The following is an 11,717-nucleotide window of genomic DNA, read 5'->3' as shown; positions in this document are numbered from 1 at the left end:
TGGATTTTAAAATTTGGTGATTATGTAGTTCCCGGATTGAATCGCTTTTTACTTATCATTTATAAATCATAGTCTATACTCTATAGTAACGTGGATCGAGATAAATAGTAGAAATCAGCCGCAAACTAACTATAGACCGTTTTTACATAGAAATAAACTTAGTTAGCAGTGGAATGTTGTCCGCCCTAAAAATAGAATGGTCTAATCTGCTAAAAATTCAGTGCGTTTCGTCCACTACATCTATTAAAAATCTGAACTTTGAAACCCTACTAGGTTGCATGGAATCGGAAACAGGTTATATAATGCAATCGATTATGGTTTGGTTTTATTTAAAACCCACAAAATCGAAAGGATATAGGAATCCTAAGAAGTTAAGTTAACTACAGACTAGTAGTTTGCTCTCATGGTTATTTTCTTCCTCTAACTATTGTCAAAAAGTTCCAACCATGTTTTTGTAGTAAGACGCTATAACATCTTTGAGAATTGCACCGGTGAAAATAATATTCCGGTGCCTACTTCGTCGTTCATTATATAGAGTTTACATAACAAAAGTTTGAGACTGATATGTTCAAAAAATCAATCCGGTGTTTCGGTTACTGCTGCTTAATCATTTGAAGCCAGTAATTCCATCTGCTCAGTCAGAATCTCAAGATTCCTAGACCTCTCTGGAGTAAGCTGTCCAAATTCAAAGTCATCTGGTTTCTCCATCTCTTCTGATATCAGCTTGAGCATATGGCTCTTGTCTAATTCCATAGTTCCATCCTCCTCCTCCTCCAATGTCGAATCATCCTTTCCTTTCTTCACAATGTTCTCTTGCTTCTTCGTCTTCTTCCTTGAAGGGCTCAACAACAAAAGCTTTTCCCATGCTCCATCGTCGTATAGATCAGGTATGATTAATGGTACATGATTTTCATCTAGGCAGAACTTCAACATATCGGCGTTTCTCAAGAAATCATTTACGTCGTTCGTGTTTGACTTTGCTGTTCCGTTGTCCGATGGTGGCTGGTATTTTACTAAAGGAAGACCATATGAGTTTGATTCTCCTTCATCAGTCACTTCTTCCACAATCGTTGCTCCTTCCGCCTTTCGCCAACTGTTTTTCTCCTTTGGCTGAAGTAACTGAACTAAAAGACTTGGATTCTTCATAACCATTACCAAAAACGAAAGCATCTCCTGCTGACTCTCTTCCATTCCTTGAACTCTATCTTCTAAGTGTAACATCTTAGTATCCGTCGTCTCCTGATACTGCCTAACTTTGATCAACTCTTGCGCCAATACCTGCTTATCGCCTTTCAAAATATCAACTTCTTTCCACAATCCACTCTTCTCAGTCTTTTCCTGAGCACATGTACTTGTACTTCTATTCTCCTGTTTGCTCTGCTCACTACTTTGAACATTCTTCCTCCGGATAACATTCTTTAATAAATCCTTTTGACCTTTAACAAACCCGTCATTCGCAAACTCCCAACGATCTGCATCAACTTTTCTAAACCCCTGAAAACAAAAACCCCACACATCCAAGAATCAGGCACACGTCTACTCAAAGATCGAATGAGCTAAATTTACCCATGACCAAACCAAATTATACTACATAGAGTCTTCACGATAATGACTAGTACTATCTCTAAACACTGTTCCAAGTTGAACAAAAAAAACTCTCTTCATGCTTCTTCATATCCAGAGTCATAATCAATTTTCTTTAAAACCTATAAAAATTGAAACTTTGCTTAACACAACCGCAAGTAATTACACCAGTCATATGTTGTCACACCAAACTACAAAATCAGAATGTGTAAGAAACAAGACAAACAACAAACACAATTGCAAAGACCCAATTGTACACAATTGAAAAGAGAGAGGAGAAGAGAGACTAACGTAGATATTGAGCTGACGAATAAAGCTAGAGAAATTGCTGTGTTTAAAGTATTTAGGCAAAAGTTGAACAGAGAAGACGTTCGTGTCCAAGATAACAAAGCTGTTATCTGCACTTGTACTCCATGAGATTATAGAATCAGTTGAAGAATCATCAACCATCTCGTAACATTTTCTCAAGAACGGTGCCACTGAAGAAGAAGAAGACCCACCACCACCGTCCGTCGATTTCACCATAATCTCAGAGAAATCTCCAATCTTTTGATGAAATTTTGAATTTTGAAATCTGGGATTGAATCGATTTGTCGCAAGGAAAAGGAAAAAGGAAGAGAATTTGGGATTTGGGTTTATGTGGGAAGGCGATGAAACTTGTGCGTTGGGCAAGGGATCGTCGTTCACATCAAAGGAAATTTCAAGGAAGAGAGGAAGAAGAAGTCACGGTTTTACTTTTAGATATTTTTAAGTCTTTGTGGCCCAATCAGATATTAGAAAACCACAATTTACGACGTAGAAAAAAAAAACATATTTTACAGTTTTTTTATGGAAATAGAAAAGTTTGTATAACCAGCAGCGCAATATAAAAATTTTAATTTGATAGAAACATCAAATCAAATGAATATTGTGTATTTTCGACTTATGAATTAGTGTTTAAGGATATGTGAAATCTTAGAAATTATTATTTTAAATCTATTTCGTTATTTTGGGGTTCCATGTTCTGGTTGGTTTTGGGTACACTAATATAGTTTATGAAGATTGACAAAAATAAAATTAAAATATGGTTTTATCCAAAAATAGTATCATATTTGTACTAAATATGTTGTTTAAGATAAGTTATTTTTATGGATTTAATAAGAATGATTTTTGAATAAGGTGAATGTGAATGTGTTTGAAGATAGAAAGAAGAGTATGAAATAGTGTCTTAGTATGAGAGAAGGGTGTCACACTAATAAGAAGAAGTTAAAAAAAACAATGCCTAATCAATTGAAGTTGACAACACATTCCAAGTTGACAAAACTAGTCACTGAAGTTCTTCGATTTGGAGTAGAAAATCTAATAAAAATCCATGATCTCAGAGATTGCTTTTTTTGGCAGAAGAATAATGGAGTTCAGCAACTTCTCCACCTTATAAATCCAAAGTCAGATACTCCATGCAACATTGCTCTATGAGCTCAACAAAATGCTTCAAGTTGTTCACTTTCACTCCATTCACCTTGTATACATGTTTCGAGCAAATATAATTTTTTTCTCAAAACACTAAAAAAGGTTTGGTTAAAGGCTCAAAAACAAGTACAACATAGAAGAGTTACCTGAAGATGTTCCAAGTGTTCATAATAACGGTTGGTGTCATGTCTAAATACCTACATCAAGAAACATAAATTACTTTTAGATTAACAATGCATAATATCAAAAGAGAAAACCATTTAGAGCACTTTAAGGTAAAAAATAACATATCCTAGAAAGCATGACCAGCTCTCCAGCCTCTAATTCATTTGTCTCGGTTTTAGTTGTACATAAGAGAGCCATGCAGAGAGTTCATCACCAATATCGTCAACAGTGTCGGCCCTAAGGACACGCACTTGAAGCATCTGCTTGCGCTCCTATAAATTATAACTAAAGTTTCGACCTTCGTTTTCAACAAAAGATCATTTAGCTTAGTTGGTTACATTCAGTTTACTGAGTAAAATAGATGTAGGGTTCGAGTCTCATTATTGCTCTATAAAATATTTTCTATTTCTTTTTAGTTCGTTAATTTTATAGGCCAAAAAAAAATTGGTGCTTGTGGGTCATACATATGTTGGTCCGGCTTTGATCATCAATGTAAGCCTCGCTGAAAGGCACAAAAACTAAACCTTCAAATATGTAATATTTTGGACGGTTGTAATATTTTTGCACCTTGATATATGGTGTCACCTGATATGCAATTGAAAATAAATAAAAAAATGTGTAACAAAGTAAACAATTTATACAAATGGCAAAATGTATAAAAGATAATAATTAAAAAATGTGTAAAAACTTCAAACATATTACTATAAACTTTAATTAAACATTAAATGTAAATTATTAATTTAATAAAATGAATAAATAAAAAGTGAAAATTTCTCGCCAAATTTTTTTTGCTAACATTTTTCCGCCAAACAAATTCCCGTCAAAATTTTCCCGCCAACGAATTTCACAAAGTTCATGAAGGATTCCAACCAAATTCAGATAGAATTCCTTGAAATTCAGGAAATGATTCTTTAAAGGATTCTAGAAAATTCAGGAATGATTTAACGAAATTTGGAAAAGACTCCACGTAATTCAAGAAGATGATTTCTATCGACATCCCTCTTCATTAGGTGTGAACTTTTGCACTTTAATGATTCACCAAACTCAAAATGTCTTGGAATTTTCGAAGTTATTTCTTCATCAATACTTGGAAAATATTAGAACCTGTTGAAAATTGTATCATCCGTGAAGCGTATTAAAGGATTGGAATTGCAAAATGTTGAATCAGCTTTGCATATATTTATACTGGTATTCGTTTTGTTAGCATCTAAATTCAAATCCGTATTTTTAAACCTTTAATTTGATATATTCTTTAAATAATACTATACTACATACTTTTTGCATTTAAATCTCACATACCGAATTTTATGCTCACGCACTTGCATCACTCCACAGCATCTTTCAACACTTGTGTGTAACCTTAAAAAAGTCCTTAAAAGACATAAAATTTGAAATTTGTCTTAAAAGTGAATATATTCGCATCAAGTACTATCTAGATAATGGAATTTCATAGTCCCATGGTTGAAAAGTCGTGGATAAGATCAATTGGAACCACTAGTCCTTAATTTGGGTCTTATTAGTATAGCTCAATTAGTTTGACTAGAAGCCAATATATAGTGACCAAGTTTATACATATGTCGTGTATAACAAAGACATCTCTAAGACTCCACAGAACACAACCACGAGACTCAAAGACATGGCCAATGAAATACCTTCCAAAGGGATCCTCAAGAGCGAAGCTCTAAAACAGGTAAAAAATTAATGTTGGAATTATAAGTTTTGTGTTGATCTACAAAATTTGGTTTTGTCTAGTCGAAAAAAGGCTCTCTGATTTATAATTCTTTGTTTTGTTTGGGTCGTGTTCGTCAGTACATCATGGAAACGTCAGCGTACCCAAGAGAGCATGAATTGCTCAAGGAACTTCGACAAGCTACTGTCCAAAAATACGGAAATTTGTAAGTCTTAATCTACACGACTTTTGTTTTTTTTGTGCAAAAATCTAGTAAGACAATTACCAGTTATTTAAACTAAGTAATGCTATCTTCATAGAGTTCGAGAAGTGAAATTGTTTGTATTTTTCTATAAATAGCTATATAGTTGGTGTATTTTTACATAATTTCTTTTTTTGGTAAAAAAAAAAAAAAAAAACAGAAGCGAGATGGAGGTTCCAGTTGATGAGGGTCATTTTCTATCAATGCTTGTAAAGATCATGAATGCGAAAAACACTCTCGAGCTCGGTGTTTTCACCGGCTACTCACTTCTCACTACAGCTCTTGCTTTGCCTGAAGATGGCCGCGTAATGCTTCTTGCTATATATAATCATCTTGTTGGGGTTACAAAATTATTTGTTTTAACAAAGAAACATAGTTATCAAAATGGATGCTCTTTTGGATGTAGATTACCGCGATAGACATTGATAAAGAAGCTTACGAAGTTGGACTAGAGTTTATCAAGAAGGCTGGTGTTGATCACAAGATTAATTTTATCCATTCCGATGGTCTTAAGGCCTTAGACCAATTGGTGAACGACGTACGTGAAAATATGTGTTCTTAATTATTATTTACTAAAGCTTAACTAAATGATTTTTTTAGCTAATGGTCATACATTGGAAAAAAAACGCAGAAATGTGAGTTTGATTTTGCATTTGCGGATGCTGACAAGTCAAACTATGTCAACTTCCATGAGAGGCTTCTAAAATTGGTGAAGGTTGGAGGAATCATTGCGTTCGATAACACCTTGTGGTTTGGTTTTGTGGCTGAGGATGAAGAGGGAGTTCCAGATCATATGAGGGAATATAGAGCAGCTCTTATAGAGTTCAATAAGAAATTGGCTTTGGATCCTCGCGTCGAGATCTCTCAGATTTCCATTGGAGATGGTGTCACGCTCTGCAGACGTCTTGTATGATCAAAAGACTACTGAAGAGTAGAAATCAAAGTTGGAGGGTTTGGAATAAAAGTATTAGATGCTATAATAATGACTTCGTCTTTTGTAATGGTGTGTTTGATTGATGATCACTCTTCATCTTCTTTCTATGTCGTGATTTTGTCGATGTTGCTCTGTCTCACGGCAAGGTTCTGCTCTTTTATGAACATGTTACTTTGTCATATGGCATGTGCGCAGGCCGACTCAAAAAAATTAAGGACCCTGGAAAAAATAATTGGACCTAATTTCCTATGTAATTTTATAAAAAAAAAATTTTGGACCCTAATTTTAATAAATTTAGTTTAAAAAAAAAAAGACAAGATTAGATGGACCTTCTGCATGAGCACTCTCCGCACATGGGTAGAGCCGGCCCTGCATGTGCGATCCACCATCTTCTCTTTGATCTCTTTTATGGTGTTTTATACGTAAGAAGTGATGATTTGTGAGCTTAAGGGTGTTCTTTATATACAAGGGCAGATCTCTAAGCTCTTTTTTTAGCTCTGATGGCTTAAACCATATAGTTTTATAACAAAGATGTAGGTAGAACTTGACAAATATATTTTCTCAAAGACCTCAGTGGATGTACAGTATAGGCCTAGAGCTAGCCTTATTAAAAAGAAGAAGATATTTTTCTCAACAAAAAAAAACTAACAACGGTACTGATTTTGTTTTACACTAGATTTTAACCCGCGGTACACCGCGGGGCTATATTTTCTTAAAAAAATCAAAATGTAATTTGTTTGATAGATTATTTTGATTGTTAATTTTAGAATTTCACCCGTGGTATACTATCTTTTATAAATATCAACCCAAACCCGTCCCATCATATTACCCGTCCCGTGAAATTAAACATCATTTAGTTATTTTTCTTTTTAATAATACTTTTATTTAAAAGCTATATAATTCAAGTCAATTTAAAAATTTCTTTTAAATGGTTCCCATAAGATATATATACATATATATTAAATTTGTATAGAGTTGAAATAATATTAATATTACAAACTTTTTATATAATTTAAATATTATAAATATTTTTAAAAATATGCAATATATATTTTTTGTTATTGAATAAGAGGATATTATGTGTAAGAAATGTAGAAAATAAGAGTTTAATATTTTTATTATGGAGTCGCAAGAAAAATCTTTTATTTCTATACATGTTATTCGTTTATTAATAATAAAAGAAAACAAATCCTTTAAATTAGTTATTAACTAAAATAAACGCACCATAATTACTTATTAAGTAACAACCAATAAATTTCACCAAAAAATAGGTAACAACCAATAAATTCTAAACGCAGTAATTAAAGAATGAGATATTAAAAAAATATATCAAATAAGATATAAGAATCTTAAAATAATTGAATATCTAAATAATTTAATTGTTAGTGTCGATTTTAATGCCTTCATTAATGTGGATTTTTTTTTTTTACAGAGAAATATTTCCTAAAGATTATCACATTAATGACTCAGAAAATTAAGGAAGATATGAATTTATGATTCTCGAAATCGTGTTGGTAATATCTTTAATTAATATTTTTCAAATTTAAATAATTAATGCCAATGGCATTCATCCGTAAATACATTCCAACTCCAGGATTTATTTGCTAAAAGTCATCCAAAAATGTATATATAGATTCAACAAAACTATTAGTTCACTAAATTATAATTAATTTGTTTTATTTAGTGTAAATAGTTTGTAAACTATTAAAAACTTGTATATAAAGATGGTATAAACACTTTTTTGAGCTTTTTGAGGTAGCATGTAGTGTGTGTTTCAATTTTTCTCAAAAAACACATGCATATGCACACTAGCGTCCTCCAATTCCATTTTTTCTGCCAAAATTACATGTCCACCCAAATGATATGACATAAGTTTTTTATTTCCTCAGTTAGTTGCTACTATTTAAAGCCAACATGTACGCACATTTGCTAACACTCAAAAGAGATCCTCACGAGCAAGAGAGAGATGGATGGTCGATTACCTGACAAAGGGATTCTCAAGAGCGAGGCTCTTAAACAGGTTTTGATTTACTAGTCCCATAATCATCTAAAAATGATCTATAGATTTACAAATATATGTGCTTGCTTATACGACTGCATGATGTGTTACATATATATGACAGTACATTATGGAAACGACAGCGTATCCAAGAGAGCACGCATTGCTTAAAGAACTTCGAGAAGCTACAATCCAAAGATATGGCAATTTGTAAGTCCTAAATCATTTGATTATGTAATCAGTAAATTAAGATATATGATTCATAACGATTTTATAAACGCAGAAGCGAGATGGGGGTTCCGGTTGATGAAAGTCTATTTCTATCGATGCTTGTAAAGATCATCAATGCGAAAAACACTATCGAGATCGGTGTGTTCACGGGTTACTCACTTTTCACCGTAGCTCTTGCTTTGCCTGAAGATGGCCGTGTAATGATTCTTCTTGCTAATCAGACAAACAAAAATTACAATTATTCATGCTAGGGTTACTAATTGTTATGATTAATTTTGTTTTTGTTTTCTGTATGCAGATTACTGCGATAGACATTGACCAAGCAGGTTACAATTTGGGGCTAGAGTTTATGAAGAAAGCAGGTGTTGATCACAAGATCAATTTCATTCAATCTGATGCTGTTAGAGGCTTAGACCAATTATTGAACGGGGTACGTATATTACTTACTAATAATTAGTACAACGCACACGATTAAAAACTAAGCTAATGGTCATTTTTAAGGTAATGGTTTAGGACCACTAAATTACTATTTTTTTTTACTCATGAAATATTGTTTGAAAAGTATTTCATACTTTTAACATATTCTAGCTTTTTAATAATAAATCTGAAAAGACATCATTTGTTTATTCGGTCCATAATTTTTGATTAAATCGACTAATCTATTCAATACATTTTGGATAATGGTCAAGGAGAAACAAGAGTATGATTTTGCATTTGTGGATGCTGACAAGACGAATTACGTTTACTTCCTTGAGAAGCTGCTTAAGTTAGTGAAGGTTGGAGGAATCATTGCGTTCGATAACACCTTATGGTTTGGTACTCTAATTCAAAAGGAAAACGAAGTTCCAAGCCATATGAGAGCTTATAGAGAAGCACTTTTAGAGTTCAACAAGATTTTGGCTCGAGATCCTCGAGTCGAAATCGCTCAGATATCCATCGGAGATGGTCTCACATTATGCAGACGCCTTATATGATTGAAATTGTAGTAAATAATGTTATGTGCTACAATAATGAATTTGTCCTTTATTTGTAATGTTATAATGCTACAATAATGACCCTTCATCTTCCTAATAAAACTTCTCTTTGCAAAGAAGGTTCGAATTGGAATGCGAATTGATGTTTTATTACTTTGCGGCAAAATATTGAGAATGTTTAAGCTTTGAGGGTTCGTTTGATAAATTAAGATAAATAATTGACATTTCTAAATCAGAAATCAATATTATTTTTGAATGTTCAAGAGCTGCCAGATTGAGAATATTTCGTCCGTCGTTGGAAACTTGAGAATAGCGGCGAATCTGGTTCGATTTGGTTTCCAATTGAAGATTCTGAAGCTCCTTTTGACTCCTTCTACATCTCTCTCTTCTAGATCTCGACAACTCTAACCTGTTTCCAAGTGACGATTTGTTTCCCCTCCTCTTCGATTTGGTAAATTTTCGCTCTTTCTACTGAAATCGGATGAATTTGTGATTTTCCGGAGATGGGTTCGTGTCTCTATACATTTTCCGGTGATGGGTTATGAGAAAAAAGTTTTCTTTTTTTTCAATCTTTGCTTGTGTAGGTGGATCTTGAGAAATTGATTTAGTTCAAAGCTCTGATGGCTAAAAAGGAGAGACCTAGACCTGAGAAGTTGTCTGTGTATCTTTATATACCTAATATTGTTGGTGGGTCTCTTTAATTTCTCTTTAGCTTTTTTCTTAGCATTAAAGATTGTTGTTGTGATGATGATTTATTGATTGCTTTCAGGGTACATGAGAGTTCTCTTGAACTGTGTTGCTTTTGCTGTGTGTTTCTCCAACAAGACACTTTTCTCGGTCCTTTATTTCTTCAGGTCCTGCAACTTTCTTCTTTGCTTTTCCATTAAGGTTTTTTCATGTTTTGGATAATGGCATTAATAGTCTTCTTTTGTGATAAATGTGGCTCTCTCTAGCTTTTGTTGTGATGCTGTGGATGGCTGGGTCGCTCGTAGATTCAACCAAGGTTCAAGAACTTCTATCTTGTTTTATAATTCACATTTTTATTGCGTACGGTTGGTCAAAAGATCGTACTACTGATCAAGATTAGGATAGTATGTTGCTAGTGTTTAGTTTCAATGTGATAGACATTTTTTCATTGTGATTCTATAAGCTAAGATATGCATCACATGCCATTACTATAATATGTAGGAAGCTAGAACTTGACTCACTTCTCTTCCTTTCTTCCTCAGTTTCAACATTTGGAGCTGTTCTTGACATGGTCACAGATAGGTGAGTCTTCTTCTACATATATGCTAGGATCAACCTACTTTTATGTTTAGTGAATTTTGACATTTTGTTGGTGGTCATTTTGGGTTATAGAGTTAGCACGGCTTGTCTACTCGTGATTCTCTCTCAGATCTACAGGTGAGGATACTTCTCTGTATCTTTTTCCGTAGCATCTCTGGAGTTTCTACCTTATTAATTGCATTTTTCTTACTTTTTCTTTCATATTTAAATAGGCCTAGCTTGGTCTTCCTCTCATTGCTGGCTTTAGATATTGCTAGTCACTGGCTGCAGATGTACAGGTAAACTAATTAACTCTTTCTTGTTACACCGTAGTCCGTAGATGCTTCTCTATACTATTCAAATCTCCAGTTTCTAACCAGGGACTTCATATTCTACTCGCAGTACGTTTCTAGCAGGGAAGAGCAGCCATAAGGATGTGAAAGACAGCACAAGTTGGCTTTTTAGACTCTACTATGGAAACCGGATATTTATGTGTTATTGCTGTGTTTCTTGCGAGGTGAATGAATTTGTCTCTTTATTTCCATCTTAATCCTTTGAGATTATGTCTTCTTAAACGCAAATCTTTTCAAACTTGCAGGTTCTGTATATCATCCTTCTTCTCATTGCAAAGAACCAATCCGAAAATCTCCTGAATGTTAGCTTCTCATTTCTTTCATTTAGTCTATCTTTGAGTCCTTACTTTTGCTTAACTACTAAGCTTTGTTACCGTTGCAGGTCGTAGTTACCACATTAACACAGATTTCACCACTCTCTTTTCTCCTGGCTTTGACATTGTTCGGTTGGTCGATGAAGCAGACCGTTAATGTCATTCAGGTAAAGCTAACATATTACCAAATCCGCCACTAATCCCTCTATTAGAAGCTGTCGTTTGTTCTAATTATATAATTGATTGTGGCATATTTTTCAGATGAAAACTGCTGCAGACGTTTGTGTACTGTATGATATAGAGAAGCAGCAGAAGCCTTGATCATCTTCCTTTTCCTCAACCTGAAACTCTTCTTCTTTTTTAACTGTTTGTTCTCTTTTCACTGTGGATGTAGATAATTGTTTTTAATGAGATGAAGAAATATTGATTTGCCTTTTGACATAATTTTGTTTTGTACATAATAATCTTGAATCTATGTTTCTATTTTAATTCAGTTTTTGATGCAGAGTTGAGTTTT

General features: G+C 33.6%; 4 protein-coding genes across 5 annotated transcripts; 3 read left to right on the top strand and 1 right to left on the bottom strand.

The window, feature by feature from the left end:
- Positions 1–427: 427 nt before the first annotated feature.
- LOC9324711 (heat stress transcription factor A-8) lies at positions 428–2,301 on the bottom strand. Its single transcript, XM_002887115.2, has 2 exons — positions 1,876–2,301; positions 428–1,494 (listed from the first exon to the last, which is right to left on the bottom strand). The coding sequence occupies exons 1-2, from the start codon at positions 2,107–2,109 to the stop codon at positions 604–606; spliced, it is 1,125 nt and encodes a 374-aa protein (XP_002887161.1). The 5' UTR covers positions 2,110–2,301; the 3' UTR covers positions 428–603.
- A 2,466-nt stretch (positions 2,302–4,767) lies between these two features.
- LOC9324710 (putative caffeoyl-CoA O-methyltransferase At1g67980) lies at positions 4,768–6,244 on the top strand. 2 transcript variants are annotated; one of them, XM_021010129.1, is made up of 5 exons: positions 4,768–4,888; positions 5,008–5,093; positions 5,290–5,434; positions 5,536–5,667; positions 5,761–6,244. In XM_021010129.1, exons 1-5 carry the CDS (start codon positions 4,835–4,837, stop codon positions 6,040–6,042), a joined length of 699 nt encoding a protein of 232 aa, XP_020865788.1. In that variant the 5' UTR covers positions 4,768–4,834; the 3' UTR covers positions 6,043–6,244. The 2 variants fall into 2 exon arrangements, with proteins under 2 accessions (XP_020865788.1, XP_020865789.1); XM_021010130.1 differs by lacking the exons at positions 4,768–4,888; positions 5,008–5,093 and having other exon boundaries at positions 5,352–5,432.
- Positions 6,245–7,975: 1,731 nt separating this feature from the next.
- On the top strand, positions 7,976–9,386 carry LOC9324709 (tapetum-specific methyltransferase 1). Its single transcript, XM_002888600.2, has 5 exons — positions 7,976–8,083; positions 8,187–8,272; positions 8,346–8,490; positions 8,592–8,723; positions 8,983–9,386. The coding sequence occupies exons 1-5, from the start codon at positions 8,030–8,032 to the stop codon at positions 9,265–9,267; spliced, it is 702 nt and encodes a 233-aa protein (XP_002888646.1). The 5' UTR covers positions 7,976–8,029; the 3' UTR covers positions 9,268–9,386.
- Positions 9,387–9,506: 120 nt separating this feature from the next.
- Positions 9,507–11,656, top strand: LOC9324708 (CDP-diacylglycerol--inositol 3-phosphatidyltransferase 1). The gene is made up of 11 exons (XM_021034884.1): positions 9,507–9,718; positions 9,852–9,954; positions 10,037–10,121; positions 10,221–10,270; positions 10,497–10,536; positions 10,627–10,671; positions 10,767–10,832; positions 10,936–11,050; positions 11,132–11,188; positions 11,269–11,367; positions 11,462–11,656. The coding sequence occupies exons 2-11, from the start codon at positions 9,888–9,890 to the stop codon at positions 11,519–11,521; spliced, it is 684 nt and encodes a 227-aa protein (XP_020890543.1). The 5' UTR covers positions 9,507–9,718; positions 9,852–9,887; the 3' UTR covers positions 11,522–11,656.
- The last annotated feature ends 61 nt before the right edge of the window (positions 11,657–11,717 follow it).

Source organism: Arabidopsis lyrata, assembly GCF_000004255.2.
Source record: "Arabidopsis lyrata subsp. lyrata unplaced genomic scaffold ARALYscaffold_2, whole genome shotgun sequence".
In the NCBI taxonomy this organism is placed as follows: domain Eukaryota; kingdom Viridiplantae; phylum Streptophyta; class Magnoliopsida; order Brassicales; family Brassicaceae; genus Arabidopsis; species Arabidopsis lyrata.
The sequence above is the reverse complement of the archived record's forward strand: the minus strand, read 5'-3'. Positions and strand labels throughout refer to the sequence as shown.